The sequence below is a fragment of the Saccopteryx leptura genome, chromosome 9 (assembly GCF_036850995.1).
Source record: "Saccopteryx leptura isolate mSacLep1 chromosome 9, mSacLep1_pri_phased_curated, whole genome shotgun sequence".
Taxonomy (NCBI): Eukaryota; Metazoa; Chordata; class Mammalia; order Chiroptera; family Emballonuridae; genus Saccopteryx; species Saccopteryx leptura.
Genome location: NC_089511.1, coordinates 409515 through 423618, shown reverse-complemented (window position 1 = coordinate 423618; position 14104 = coordinate 409515). Strand labels below are relative to the sequence as shown.

Sequence of the window (14104 nt, the reverse complement as noted above, 5' to 3'; positions counted from 1 at the left end):
CAGGTGATAGCGCAGTGGATAGAGCATCGAACTGGGATGCGGAGGACCCAGGTTCGAGACCCCGAGCGCGCCAGCTTGAGCGCGGGCTCATCTGGTTTGAGCAAAGCTCACCAGCTTGGACCCTAGGTGGCTGGTTTGATTGAGCAAGGGGTTACTCGGTCTGCTGAAGGCCCACGGTCAAGGCACATATGAGAAAGCAATCAATGAACAACTAAGGTGCCGCAATGAAAAAACTAATGATTGTTGCGTCTCATCTCTCTCGGTTCCTGTCTGTCTATCCCTCTCTCTGACTCTCTGTCTCTGTAAAAAAAAACAAAAAACAAAAACAAACAAACAAACAAAAAAACTACTTAGAAAAATCCATAAGAAAGATTTCGTATTAAAGATATTTCTGTTTTGGTGACGAGAAGGATGAGTTTTTCTTTCTACCTGTCTTTAATTCTAAGCTTTTGAGAACGTTACTTTGTGATCAAGTGTCCTCCGTGACCTCAAAGTGCCGGAGAGCATCACCATGGGGCCTATGCTCCTGTCAAGGGAGGCCAATGGCACCCAAACACACTGGGCCCTGGACCCACCTTTCAGCACAGGCTGGTGAGTGAGTATCTGCGTCAGCGTGTGCCTGAAAAACCTCTTTGGAGACTCTGTTGAAATTATACTGCGGAACGTGTGTCCACTGAATCCACTGAACCTGCAAACGGAGCAGAAAGAGGATCTCAGGAAAGGAGAAGCCTGCCAGGACCCAAACGTCACCCTGCCAGCTGACTGATGCGTCGTTGCCATGCACACAAACAACTCAGCAAAGGCATTTCTGTCCAGCAAAGCGGCCCTGGACTGTGAGGCCCTGGCGCCCAGCTCAGAGGCTCACAGGCTTGCCCTTTTCACAACCCTGTAATTCTCTGCCAGGCCACCGTGCCACAGCCTTGAAAGAGAATCCAGGACGTGTAGTCTCAACAAGAGAAAACCACAAGAAGGCAACAGCAGCACCGTCGGGCAAAACAGAGGAAAGGTCAGACAGATCAGCAAGAACCACATTGGAGGCCCTGGCCGGTTGGCTCAGTGGTAGAGCATCAGCCTGGCGTGCAGGAGTCCCAGGTTCGATTCCCGACCAGGGCACACAGGAGAAGCGCCCATCTGCTTCTCCACCCCTCCCCCTTTCCTTCCTCTCTGTCTCTCTCTTCCCTCCCGCAGCCGAGGCTCCATTGGAGCAAAGATGGCCCGGGCACTGAGGATGGCTCCATGACCTCTGCCTCAGGCGTTAGACTGGCTCTGGTCGCCACAGTGGCGCCCCAGATGGGCAGAGCATCGCCACCTGGTGGGCGTTCTGGGTGGAATCCAGTCGGGTGCATGCGGGAGTCTGTCTGACTGCCTCCCTGTTTCCAACTTCAGAAAAATACAAAAAAAAAAAAAAAAAAAAAAAAAGAACCACATTGGGATGGAGGGCCCACAATCAGGGACCTGGCCCAGCACACTGCCAACACTGCAAAGCCTCAGGGTCCCCTTCTGTGAGATGGGAATCAGACAGCAGGGTTATGCCAAGCCTTGCACTGAGCGTCTGGCACACATAGGGCTCAAACTCAGCAACTCTTCCTGTCATCTCTCCTGACACCAACACAACAGCAGAGGAAGTGTGCTCACACATCACCCGTTAGTATTTCGGAGTGCCCAAAATACCTAGAAGTTCTCACCTAGCGGGAACCAACCCCGGGACCCGAGAACGTACCAGCACTGCACTGCCTTGTGCGTTGAGGACTCCTCCTGTACGCCAGCAGCCAAGGCTTCAAGTGCGACTGATGCCAGAGCATGGAGAGAAAACAGACATCAGCATGTCATCACCGTCCATCAAAAACCACCCCTGACTAAGTGCTTCTGGACAAGCTCCTTGGTAAGAGCCCACCACTTAGAAGTCACAGACTTCCCAGGCTATGTAAGCCCCAGACGGCACGAGACCGCCAGGCTTCCAAGTATCTCAGTGAAGCCTTTAAAACCAATCAAAATGTGTAGATAATGAAATGTTCCTCAATTCACTGTTAAATGTTACCATTCACAGCTCTGGAGGAACTGAGCCAGGAGAAAGAGTGGAGGATAAGTTAGTACCAAATGACAATTAAGAAAGGGTTTACCAGTACCAGGACTCGATAGGAGGCATATACAAACAGGTAAAACCCTTGAACTGGAAAGGCAGAAAAGAGGGAGCTCCCGGTGAGCACACAGTGATTCCCGGCGGGGGCCCAGGGTAGTGCACTCACACAGCAGCATCCTCTGCAGGACGGCCACAGCGACCTGTGAACAGAGGCACCCGTCACCCCCACACCACACTAGAAAGCTAGTGTTACTCGAAAGCAGCGATTTTCAACCTTTTTCATCTTGTGGCACAAGCTCATTACCAAAATTCTGTGGCATGAAAAAAGATATATTTTTGGTGCTCTGACAAAATAGGTACAATTCTGATTCATTCACAGCAGACGGCTATTGTTGTGTTGGCTGTTATTTTTTATTTGGCCATCTAAGGACAAAGAGGTCCATGCCCTGGACTAAACAGCTAGATATTGCGTGTTTTAAAAATACTGGCGGCACAACAAGTTGAAAACCACTGAAAATAGTCAAATACAAAATTGACTTTTCAAAGAGGTGCCCTGTTGAGATTTCCTTTTAGGACACCCAACACTGAGGACAATCTATCCCAACACTGAGGACACCAGAGAGAGTGAAAGGTAGACTTTCTGGAAGTGTCCACTGTGATGCCCCTAGACTGCCCAGGGCCAGCCACATCCCAGTGGCCCCTAGTCCCACCTCTGGCACGTCTGGATGGCCCAGGTGCTGTCCACACAGAAAGGTCCTACTGAGGCTGCCCTGGCTGCGCCCCGTAACTAGTGCCCCTGCCCTCATCTGAAAGCACAGGCCCGGGTTCTGGGCCATGGTGAACACCTCTGCCCTTGAGTTTTGGAAACCAGAAGACATGGGAGCAGATCATGACCTGTTCTCACTTCTAACACCTACTGGACCAGAGAGGAACACTATGGGGACATCTCATGATCACGAGGTCAGGCACTCACTGGTCCAGAGATGTCCAAGGAAGAACACCATGGGGAGTTGGGTTTGGGGACGGTGCTTATTCAGCAACCATTGGACGCTTTCCTTCATTTTCCCTCCTACCTGGGGTATCCGCTCAGCCTCCACATTTCTTGGAACTGAATCTTTCTGAAATCCCCTCGAAACAAATATTTGCACAAAATCTGAAAACCACAAAAACAGAGTATTTACATACACTGTGGCTTCTGAGCAGCCTGGCGTCACAGGCACTCTCTTCAGGGGCTTGCAGGCAAGGAACCACAGGTAGCGGTGAGGACACTCTGCTCCTGGCCCGGAGGAGCCCTGCAGGTCACTGCCCACCAGACACCGCACATTAAGTGTTCACCAAACCCAACCCAGCAGACCCTTGAACCACAGGTCTGCACTGCACAGGTTCCCTTAACCACGCCTGTTTTCAATCAACACACAGGCAGCCCTCCCAGGTTTCCCACCCAGTTAACCAACCTCAGACCAAATCCAAGATGGGGACCCCAAGCATGCAGAGGGCCCACGTCGGTTTTCAGATCTGACTCTGTAAGGCACTGGTGCCCCTCACCTCTGCATCATTCAAGGGTCCACTGTACTTAGAATGAACCAAGTTTATAAGTAAGGGATTTCTCTTTAAAAAGTAGCCTCTACGGCCCTGGCCGGTTGGCTCAGTAGTAGAGCGTCCGCCTGGCGTGCAGAAGTCCCAGGTTCGATTCCCGGCCAGGGCACACAGGAAAGCGCCCATCTGCTTCTCCACCCCTCCCCTTTTCCTTCCTCTGTCTCTCTCTTCCCCTCCTGCAGCTGAGGCTCCACTGGAGCATAGATGGCCCGGGCGCTGGGGATGGCTCCTTGGCCTCTGCCCCAGGCGCTAGAGTGGCTCTGGTCGCAACAGAGCGACGCCCCGGAGGGGCAGAGCATCGCCCCCTGGTGGGCAGAGCGTCGCCCCCTGGTAGGCGTGCCGGGTGGATCCCGGTCGGGCGCATGCGGGAGTCTGTCTGTCTCTCCCCGTTTCTAGCTTCAGAAAAATACAAAAAAAAAAAAAAAAAAAAAGTAGCCTCTAAGGGTTTCCTGGGAATTCTCCAGCCCCTCTCCTACACCACAACACAGGAAGCTTTACAGAAGAACCCCGAGCGTTGCATGCTGGGAGATGAGGCAGGAAGTGGACTCATACATCCTGAATAGTTGTAAGAGTCGATAAGGCTAAAATTAAAGATTTCCTACTTAATCTCCAACTTAAACTTAAACTACCTGGGGCTGAATTAAGGACTCAGGACTCATAAAGTTTTGGGAAGAACATCTGAATGTTGATTTCACTCCACAGGGATTACTGGCTTGGAGAGCAGCAGGGCAGGGCTCACTCCAAGAGCAGCCCAGGAAGGCTGGGTGGTGAAGACACTGGTTCTGAGTTGCTGCCTAAGACAAACCTGTTCACACCAAGTCTGGACTTAGATAAGGACTGAACTTAGATTTCCCACCCACCTCACTTTTCCTGGACCACCTTGTAAGGTAAATTAGAGTTGAGACCAGGAAGTCAGTGACCTCTGTCCGCAACCCCCTTGTAAGTAACAAGCGCTCCTCCCCTGCTCTGTCTCCTGTGATGCATCCTCTGTGGGGGTGAAACTGTGCCTCCATCAGCACAGGCCTGGGACTCACTTCCCCCAAGTGAGCTGCTGAGGGAGCTCCTGCCACCCCTTGTGGGGGCTCATGTGTCCTCACTCAGCAAATCATCATCTCCATTTTTTTTTTTTCTTTGCATTTTTCCGAAGCTGGAAACGGGGAGGCAGTCAGACAGACTCCCGCATGCGCCCGACCAGGATCTACCCGGCACGTCCACCAGGGGGCGATGCTCTGCCCATCTTGGGGCGTCGCTCTGCCTCAACCAGAGCCATTCTAGCACCTGAGGCAAAGGCCATGGAGCCATCCTCAGCACCCGGGCCATCTTTGCTCCAATGGAGCCTCGGCTGCGGGAGGGGAAGAGAGAGACAGAGAGGAAGGAGAGGGGGAGGGGTGGAGAAGCAGATGGGCGCTTCTCCTGTGTGCCCTGGCCGGGAATCAAACCAGGGACTTCTGCACGCCAGGCCGACGTTCTACCACTGAGCCAACCGGCCAGGGCCCATCTCCATTTTTTTAACTTAACACACCAGCTACAGGTAACACAATGGGTCGGCACGCTGACTTACCAAACTTTGCACATAACTCAAGTTAAATGCGAAGGCACCATGACAGGTCTGGCCCAAGGTGATTTCATACTAGATTAACACACCATGGGTATGGGGGCCTGTTCTGCTTCCCACAGATCCTCACAGCAGAAAGCTGACCTAAATTCTACCCAAGAACTCACCTCCATCATGAACTTACCAGACAGCATATCCCTGGCGATGTCCGCATGCTGACTGGACACGTCCTGCTCACACAGACAGTGCAGGTTCCTGAAGAGCCACGCCTCCACGGCCTCCACGTCTGCGTGGCTGGGGACACAAGCAGACAGCACACCTGTCCCACTGCTCCACAGCCAGCAGGCAGTTCTCTTTCCCCATCTCTTTAGGACACTGAGAATAAGCTCACAACCCTGAGCTTTCTGTGCCAAGAGTCACAGCTGACAAGGAAATTGTCAGGGGTGCCTGCTGCTAACATCAGAAACAATCAATTTCAAGTTGTTTCCTTTTTTGGAAATAGCACACTATTGTTGGGAGGGGAAAGAAAGTTTCATACTAACAATCAGACCAAAAAGAAAAGATAGCATCAATTATAGTCTGTAGGTTGTCACCAAGGTGATCAGCCATGCAGGAAAATCCGTGTGACGATCCATGTGGTCTGCAAAGCCCTAATGGCAGGGAGGGCCCTCACCTGTCCCTCCTGTAGGTGTGCCTCTCCCTGATCTCCAGTGGTGCTGAGCATCTTTATGTGCTTGGCTGCCTGCACAAATTCTCTGGAAAACTGACTACTGAAATGCTTTGTCCATTTTTAATTGGAGCATTCAGGCCTCCCCCACTTCAAGGTCACAAGGAGTAATTCTAAGATTCCTTCTAGTGCTTTTATCATTTTTTCCCCTTCTTTGATTCACCAGCAATGTTTTTGGTATAAAGACCCAACTTAAGAACCAGACTTGGCCCATGTGTGCCACCACCAGTGGTTTCAACATAGCATTTTCAGATCCGCTTGACAATCCTCCACACGAAATGTCGTTTTTCCAGACCAGAGAAAAACATGCAGACCCCAGCCTCCTGCTTGACTAGAGGAGGAGTAACTGCCCAGCGACCGAGAGCAAGGAAGCGACCATCTAAGGATCTAAGTGCTGCTGGCACCTGCTTTTAATCAAGGAGTCTCTCCTTCACTCCTACATCAAGAGGCACCTGGGGCGATCAATCACTGTCTTTGCTGCAGAAAGAATAAACTGGATTGGTTCCCCTTCTTCCAGACTGCTGGCTTAGCACTAGCCCACATCCAGTCTGATCACTCATCTGCCCGCTGCTTCCAAACTGTTCCCTTCACGTCCTCTTCCACACCCTCCCATCTTCATGAGTTATGCCTTTTTATAAAATCCCTTTGAGTGTTGGTATTTCAGGAGGAAATAAAAGTACTTGAACACATTCTGTCAACCATATTTACCCGAACATCTTTTCAACTTTTAAAAATACTTTATCACATGATGTATCTTATACCAAGATAACATTACTAAGACTATGCATAATAAGACTTCAGTAACAAAAACGTCCTCTTTAAATAATGAAGTACAGTCGACCCATGAACAACATGGGGGTTGAAAATCGTATATAATGTTTAACTCCCCCAAATGTCTTTGTCCCTTGCTATTCACAGGCAACTGTTTCCAGGACCCCACCAATACCAAAATCTGCAGATGCTCGAGTCCATTAAAGTGGCACCTGACAATGTACAGAGCTGGCCGACTGCATCTGCAGAATCCCAGCTACAGATTGGAAATACTGTTTTATGAACCTCTCAGTTGGTTAAATACACAGCCCATGGATACAGAGGGCTGACTGCACTTACCGGGAAAAAAAAATCCACATATCAGTGTACCTGTACAGTTCAAACACATGCTGTTCAAAGGTTAGCTGTAAGTTTCTCCAGGCAATTTTTGGCTTTGATACATAAATCATACAAGATTACAAAAAAATAAGCCATGTAATATTAAGGGAATGTTATAGTACCATTACCTTTCCAGGAACTCTTGTAGGCTCACGATGTTTTGTGTATGAAGACGCCACACAGCTTCGAGCAACAAAGAATCCTGAAAAAATAAGTGTTATTCATGCTGCATTTTCCTACAGAATGTTCAGCCTGTGTTCTTAACCACCAAGCTCTACTGAAAATTCAAGTCGAGTAACAGCACAGCCTAAAACGTGTTTCACCCACTACAGTTTTAAAACACCGCACATTGCTGTCTTTCCCCTCCTTGTGCCCGCCTCCACCACATGCAGGCTCACACAGGACCCGCCCAGTCTAGCTTCACTACCCATTCCTAGAGCTTTCTCCACTGTGGTCAACACAGATTCCAAAATGTGAAGGGACATGCTGATCTCTTCTAGAATCCTTCAAGGCCACTCATAGCTCCCAGGACAACTCACTCTTCCCCTGGCACAGCCCTCTGAGGTCTGGCCCCATCTCTCTTCTGTCCTCTGCAGCACAGACACGCTGTCCCTCAGCCACCCTGCTTCACACACATCCGTCTCCCAGAAACCGCACTCCTCCTGGGCTCCATGCATCTTTCCCAACCATCCGGAAACAGTCGCCCCTCTTCTCTGCACCTGTGAACACTAACACAGTGTTTGGGGGTAATTCCCAGTCGCCCCTCTTCTCTGCACCTGTGAACACTAACACAAGTGTGTGGGGGTACTTCCCTCCCATACAGAGGCAGCTGAACACTTTTCTCCACTCTCTAATGAGGTGCTTGGTGGGATTCCTAAAAAAATGTGGGAGTCCTGTTGGCTTCAGCCAAACAACAGGACACTGCTCAGGAAACCCTGGAGTCAGTCACAGCCTCAGGTTTACCTGTACTTTCCACAGCTCTTGACAGAAGGAGAGACGGGAGAACATACTGCGTGCTAATAAATGCCCAGCGATTTCTAACAAGGAAGACAGTTTCTTCTGTAAAGAGAGGTTAAGTTTTTTTTAAAAATGGGCAAATACCCAAAACATAACATGCCCCGTCTCCCCCAAAGCTTGTAAGTGAGAGCAGCCCAGTTTCCGCATCGTGCCGTGCCTTACTCTTTGCTCCGAGTCCAGCAGCACCCCGTGAGAGAGCTCAGCACGCGCCTCACAGATCTGCACAAAGCTGGAGGCCACCGTCTGGCTGGACAGGACCGCCACCGGGATCCCTAGCCGCGAGGCTCGATCCTGCAAAGCGGAGCCTTCAGACAACACAAAACACAAGAAAGACACTATAAAATCTAAGACAGAAGAATTCTTTAAAACACCTTTAAATTGTAGCACCACAGAAAATTGCTATTTGAAGGCAGAACTGATCTCCAGAGGAAACACAAGGTCCTGAGTGAGACGACATCAGACTGAAGCAGCTCGATTAGGACAACTGAAGCCCATGACTGCATATGCATGCTTCAGTTTCCTGGGACACAGAACAGGGGAGCTTGGCAGATACACTCTTTTTTTTTTTTTTTTTTCCTGAAGTTGTAAACGGGGAGGCAATCAGACAGAGTCCCGCATGCGCCTGACCGGGATCCATCCAGAATGCCCACCAGGGGGCAATGCTCTGCCCATCTTGGGGCGTAGCTCTGCCACAATCACAGCCATGCTAGCGCCTGAGGCAGAGGCCACAGAGCCATCCTCAGCGCCTAGGCAAACTACTCCAATGGAGCCTTGGCTGCAGGAGGGGAAGAGAGAGACAGAGAGGAAGGATAGGGGGAGGGGTGGAGAAGCAGATGGGCACCTCTCCTGTGTGCCCTGGCCGGGAATCAAACCCGGGACTCCTGCACTCCGATGCTCTACCACTGAGCCAACCGGCCAGGGCTGGCAGATACATTCTGACTAAAAATTTTATCATCTTTTCCAAAGGAGCACAATAAATTAAGAACTACAGTAGACTCTTAATGAATTCCTGTTTTCCTAATTACTTCAGCATCAAAGACAGATCAGCTCCTACCAATGTTACAATGTCTGAGTGGAAAATGGGTGTTTTCCCAATATTATGCCATGCACCTGTGGGCAGCTAAGGCACAGATGTGCTGTCCTGGGGCTGCCAAGGGGAACCTGGGTGCTGGGCCCATAGGAAGCCACCAGCCTCTGGTCTGCACTCAAAGCAAGAAACACTGGGCAGCCTGGAAACAGACGGTGCCTATAAGTACCTTAAGTTATTTGACTTCCAAAACTAATTTTTTAAAACTACGTAGGCCCAGGACAGATAGCTCAGTTCGTTAGAGCATCATCCCAATATGCCAAGGTTGCGGGTTTGATCCCTGGTCATGACACATACAGGAACAGATTGACTTTTCTGTTTCTCTCCCTTCCTCTCTAAAATCAATAAATATTTTTAATGAAATATAGGATGCTGTAGTACATACCAATATATCACTGGAAACACTCACAGTAGTTATAGATTCCGAATGACATTATTAGGAACTACCAACTACTGTAGTGAAGAAATAATTTACAGTAGAGGCCCTGGCTGGGTGGGTCAGTGGATAGAGCATCATCCCAGCACACGGAGATAACAGGTTTGACCCCTGGCCACAGCATGTGCAAGAAAAAAAAACCAGTGAGTGTACAACTAAGTGGAACAATGACTTGATGCTTCTCTATCCCTTCCCATCTCAAATCCATGTAAAAAGTAAAAAGAAAGGCCCTGGCCAGTTGGCTCAGCGGTAGAGTATCAGGCCGGTGTGTGGAAGTCCCAGGTTTGATTCCCGGCCAGGGCACACAGGAAAAGTGCCCGTCTGCTTCTCTACCCCTCCCCCTCTCTTTCCTCTCTGTCTCTCTCTTCCCCTCCAGCAGCCAAGGCTCCATTGAAGCAAAGTTGGCCCAGGCGCTGGGGATGGCTCTGTGGCCTCCATCTCAGGCACTAGAATGGCTCCGGCTGCAACAGAGCTCGCCCCCTGGTGGGCATGCCAGGTGGATCTCGGTCCAGCACCTGCAGGAGTCTGTCTGACTGTCTCCTTGCTTCTGACTTCAGAAAAATACAAAAAATAATAATAAAATAAAATAAAAATTCACAGTAGGTAGAAAACACTAACTTCTAGCTATGTCCTTCTAGTGTCTCCATGAGAAAGTTATTTCTTTTTATTTACAAGGCTTTTTCTCTTTTATTAAGTACCAGTATGTATGGCAGTCACCATCTTCAGCAGGAAAAACTAAAAAATCCTTGAGTTAAAGGTCTCTTTATATTTCTGTGGTCAAAGATAAGGGCTTCTTAAGCAAGTTCTTATTTCCTGATTTAAAGTCCATACAAGAGTATGGCTAAGTCTGACCAGGCGGTGGTAAAGTAGATAGAGCATCGGCCTGGGATGCTGAAGACCCAGGTTTGAAACCTTGCGGTCCCCAACTTAAGCATGGGATCATAGACATGACTCCATGGTCGCTGGCTTGAGCCCAAAAAGGTCTCTGACTTGAAGCCCAAAGTTGCTGGCCTGAGCCCAAGGTCACTGGCTCAGCTGGAGCCCCCAGTCAGGGCATATATGAGAAAGCAATCAATGAACAACTATGGCACCCCAACAAAGAATGGATACTTCTCATCTCTCTCTTCCTGTCTTTCTGTCTCTTTCTCTTGCTGGTAAGTGTGGCTTAGCTAGGCTCCCTAGAAAAATGTATAACTTGTCAAATTTAAACATGATATGGCAGAGAAAAGTCAATATATTTTACCAAGCTTACTGTTTAAAGTTATCTCAATAGAAACCAAACATCAACAAAATTAGTAAACCTCTCTGGCTTCCTGTCTCCCAAGTTTCCACCATCCCCTGAGTGCACCACTATCTACCTTTCCCAAGAGACACATGCTTCCTTCTGGCCCAAGTGAGTCAAACCGAATTTTTAAGTAACAAACCCATAACGTTCCCCATGCAAATCACAAGCACCTGCCTCCAGGTGGCTCACGTGCAAGGAGAGCACCCCCTACCCTGGGAGTTTGATCTCTGCTTCTCCTGAGCACATCGCGGAATGTTACAGAGAACTCCTGATGACACGGTGTGGAGGAAGACAGCGGCTGACTCACCGATGAGCGTGCTGGAGCTGCCGCGGTCCACCCACTCGTCCATCCACCCTCCGAGATGCTGCTTTGCAGAGGATGGGCCTTCGACCTGGAAGCACACAGAAGCTAGCGGTGTGTGCGGGAAAGACTTCGACTCAGCAAGTGGAGCTTTCTAGAGACTTCTCAGAATTAAGCGCCCCATTTTTTTCCTTACCTGTCAGCACTAGGAGGGGTCCTCCCAGGCCTCCCGCGCTTTGCAGGCGCCTCCCGTGGAGAGCTCCTGTCCCCCGCACCGGCCAGGCTCTGCCCCTTACCTCGAGTAGAAGCTGGCTCAGGTTCAGATGGCGTCTCAGGAGCCGCAGGGCGGCCGCCTGCACCTGCTGTCCCCGCTCCGGACCGGCCTTCTGCTTCCTGACCCTGCCCGCTGCGGGACCCGGTGCAGACAACGTGAGTGCCGTTCAGTGACCCCGCCGACGACCTGACCCCGGTCCCATCGAAAACGAGCGCCCGGCGCCGAGCCCAGGCCATACGCCACCGTCACGGGCGCTCCCGGGGCACCACACCCCCTTCGCAGAACAGCCTTTCCCGACGCCACGCCGGATATACACAACCACCCGGGGACGGAACGGGCAGGGAGCCTGGGCGCCGAGAGTTCGGAGGGTCGGTGTCACGAGAAGGGTCAGGGGTCGGGCCCGGAGCTGGCTGAAGGCAGCCTGCAAGCAGAGGACCGGGGCCTGCCGGGTCGGGCTGGAGGAGGCGCGGATCGGAGGGGAGCTCGCTCCGCCCGGTCCCTCCTACGCCCGGGGTCCCCGCGCCCACCTACCTAGCAGCTCGGACCATGTCCTCTTGCGACCCCCGGGCCCTGGGTCTGCGGCCGCGTCCAGAGCGCGAGAGTCCGACATAGCGAGAACGCTGCACCCGGCCGCAGTTCCGTACGTCCGGCCCGCGCCGCCTTCCCATTGGCTGCGGCCCGCACCGCCTCCCCATTGGGGATTGGCTGAAGCCCGAGCTGCCTTCCCATTGGCTGCGACCCGCACCGTCTTCCCATTGGCTGCGGCCCGCTTCGCCTTCCCATTGGCTGAGGCTCGCACAACCTTCCCCTTGGGGATTGGCTGAGGCCCGAGCCGCCCTCCCATTGGCTGTCGGCGGCCCGGGACGAGGCGTCGTGGGGCGGCAGTCTTCAGTGGCCGGAGCGCGGGAAACGCCTGACACCCGGCTAGGCGGAGCTGTTGTTGGCTTTGGCGGTTAGCGAGGCGTGTTCAAAACGGCATTGCTTGAGAGAAAACTGCGGCATCCCTCCTGCTTCACTCCTGCCCAGCGACGCACAGCGAGGCAGGAAGAAAGCCTGACAAACTCCAGCCCGGGGAGACGCTAAAAATCGCAGGCGGCGTCCTTCAGACCATCGGTGTAAACCCGAGAACGGGAGGTCGGCCCGCGGGCGCCGCCCAGAACGACCTGCGGTGACAGACCGGGGTTGTGTCCGCGCGTTGGAACCAGGCCTCGGGCTGTCACCACCGCCCCCCCATGTTTAGCCGCCACAGGTAACAGAAGCCTTCGCTCTGCGGAGGGAAGACCGCCAGGCCCCGTCCTGGGTCGGCTCGGCCGCGCGGCTTAGGGTCTCGGCCCCTCTGAACGCAGGCGCCCCAATAAGTTGTCTGAGCCTCACGTTTGGCCTGGCTTCCTTCTCCGCGCGACCTAACAGCGGGGCGGCCAGTGACACCCAGCAACTCCATGCTTCGTGTCATTTGACTTGTAAGTTTCTTGGCCACGCGTGCGCGGCCCCCCCCAGTGGGCAGCACAGCACCACCCTCGAGCCGCACACGCGGGGGTCGAAGCAGGGGGAACCCTCCGGGTGGGGAGTCCCGCAGTCGTCTGTACAAGGCCCATCAAATAATGACACGGGCTTTCTTATCACCTCAGGTGGGAAGAACGGTCTTGCTTTGTTGTTTGTTTTGGGACAGAGATGAGAAGCATCAAGTTGTAGTTGCTTCACTTTATTTGTTCATTTATTTGTCGTTTCAACGGAACGATGCTCTGAACCGACTGAGCTAAACCAGCTGGAGAAGCCAATTCTCAATCATAGGTTCCCCCGTTCCCTACAACCTGTGCCTGATTTGGCAACAAGGTGGGGAGTTCCATGACTCCCTCCTCCAGTTCAAATAATTTGCTAGAGCGGCTCACAGAATTCAAGGAAATATGTTCACCAGCTTTTTCAAGGATATGGTAAAGGGTCCGAGTGACCCGTCAGATGAAGGTAAACCAGGTAGAGGTCTGGGAGGGTCCTGAGTGCCAGAGCGTCTGTCCCCATGGAGCTGGGACGCGTCAGCCTCCCGGAGTGGATGTGTTCATTGGAATGAAAGCCCTTCCAACCCCGCACGTTTGGGATTTTATAGAGGTTTCCTCACTTGGGCATGATCGATAGTTAACTCCACTCCCAACCTCCCCCCACCTTTCCTGGAGGATGGGGGTGGGGCTGAGATTCCAAGCTTCTAATCATGGCTGGGTCTCTCTGGGGACCAGCCTCAGTCCAGAAGCCATCTGGAGCCGCCCAGAGACTGCCTCATTAGAACAAAAGATGGTCCTGTGCTAGGAATTTACAAGGGTTTCAGGAGCTCTGCCAGGAATAGGGGCAGAGACCAATATATATAGATTTCGATTTCTATGATCTCACAGAGGGTTGAGTCAGGCCAGCTTTCAGCTCAGGCTCACTGTTCAGGTTTTCCTCCGGCCTCTGCCTCTCCTGCTCCTCCTCTCTCTCTGACACTTCTGCCTAGCACACGTGGGGGTGTCCCTTAGTTCATTACACTCTCTATGGAAATGGACAAGAACTCGCACAGAAAGGAAGAATTTTTCCTTGTCATTGGCCAAGGTGGCAGGAAATCCTGGGGA

General features: G+C 51.9%; 1 protein-coding gene across 1 annotated transcript in view; it reads right to left on the bottom strand.

Moving 5' to 3' along the window:
• Positions 1–12117, bottom strand: part of FANCA (FA complementation group A) — a 42717-nt gene extending 30600 nt beyond the window's left edge. Inside the window, exons 1-11 of the mRNA XM_066348908.1 lie at positions 12039–12117; positions 11530–11639; positions 11240–11324; positions 8287–8429; positions 8071–8166; positions 7236–7309; positions 5416–5525; positions 3154–3233; positions 2247–2280; positions 1721–1787; positions 576–688 (exon numbers count right to left, since the gene is read on the bottom strand). Coding sequence (XP_066205005.1) covers positions 576–688; positions 1721–1787; positions 2247–2280; positions 3154–3233; positions 5416–5525; positions 7236–7309; positions 8071–8166; positions 8287–8429; positions 11240–11324; positions 11530–11639; positions 12039–12117 — 991 coding nt within the window. The remainder of the gene's footprint in view (positions 1–575; positions 689–1720; positions 1788–2246; positions 2281–3153; positions 3234–5415; positions 5526–7235; positions 7310–8070; positions 8167–8286; positions 8430–11239; positions 11325–11529; positions 11640–12038) is intronic.
• Between the last annotated feature and the right edge of the window lie 1987 nt (positions 12118–14104).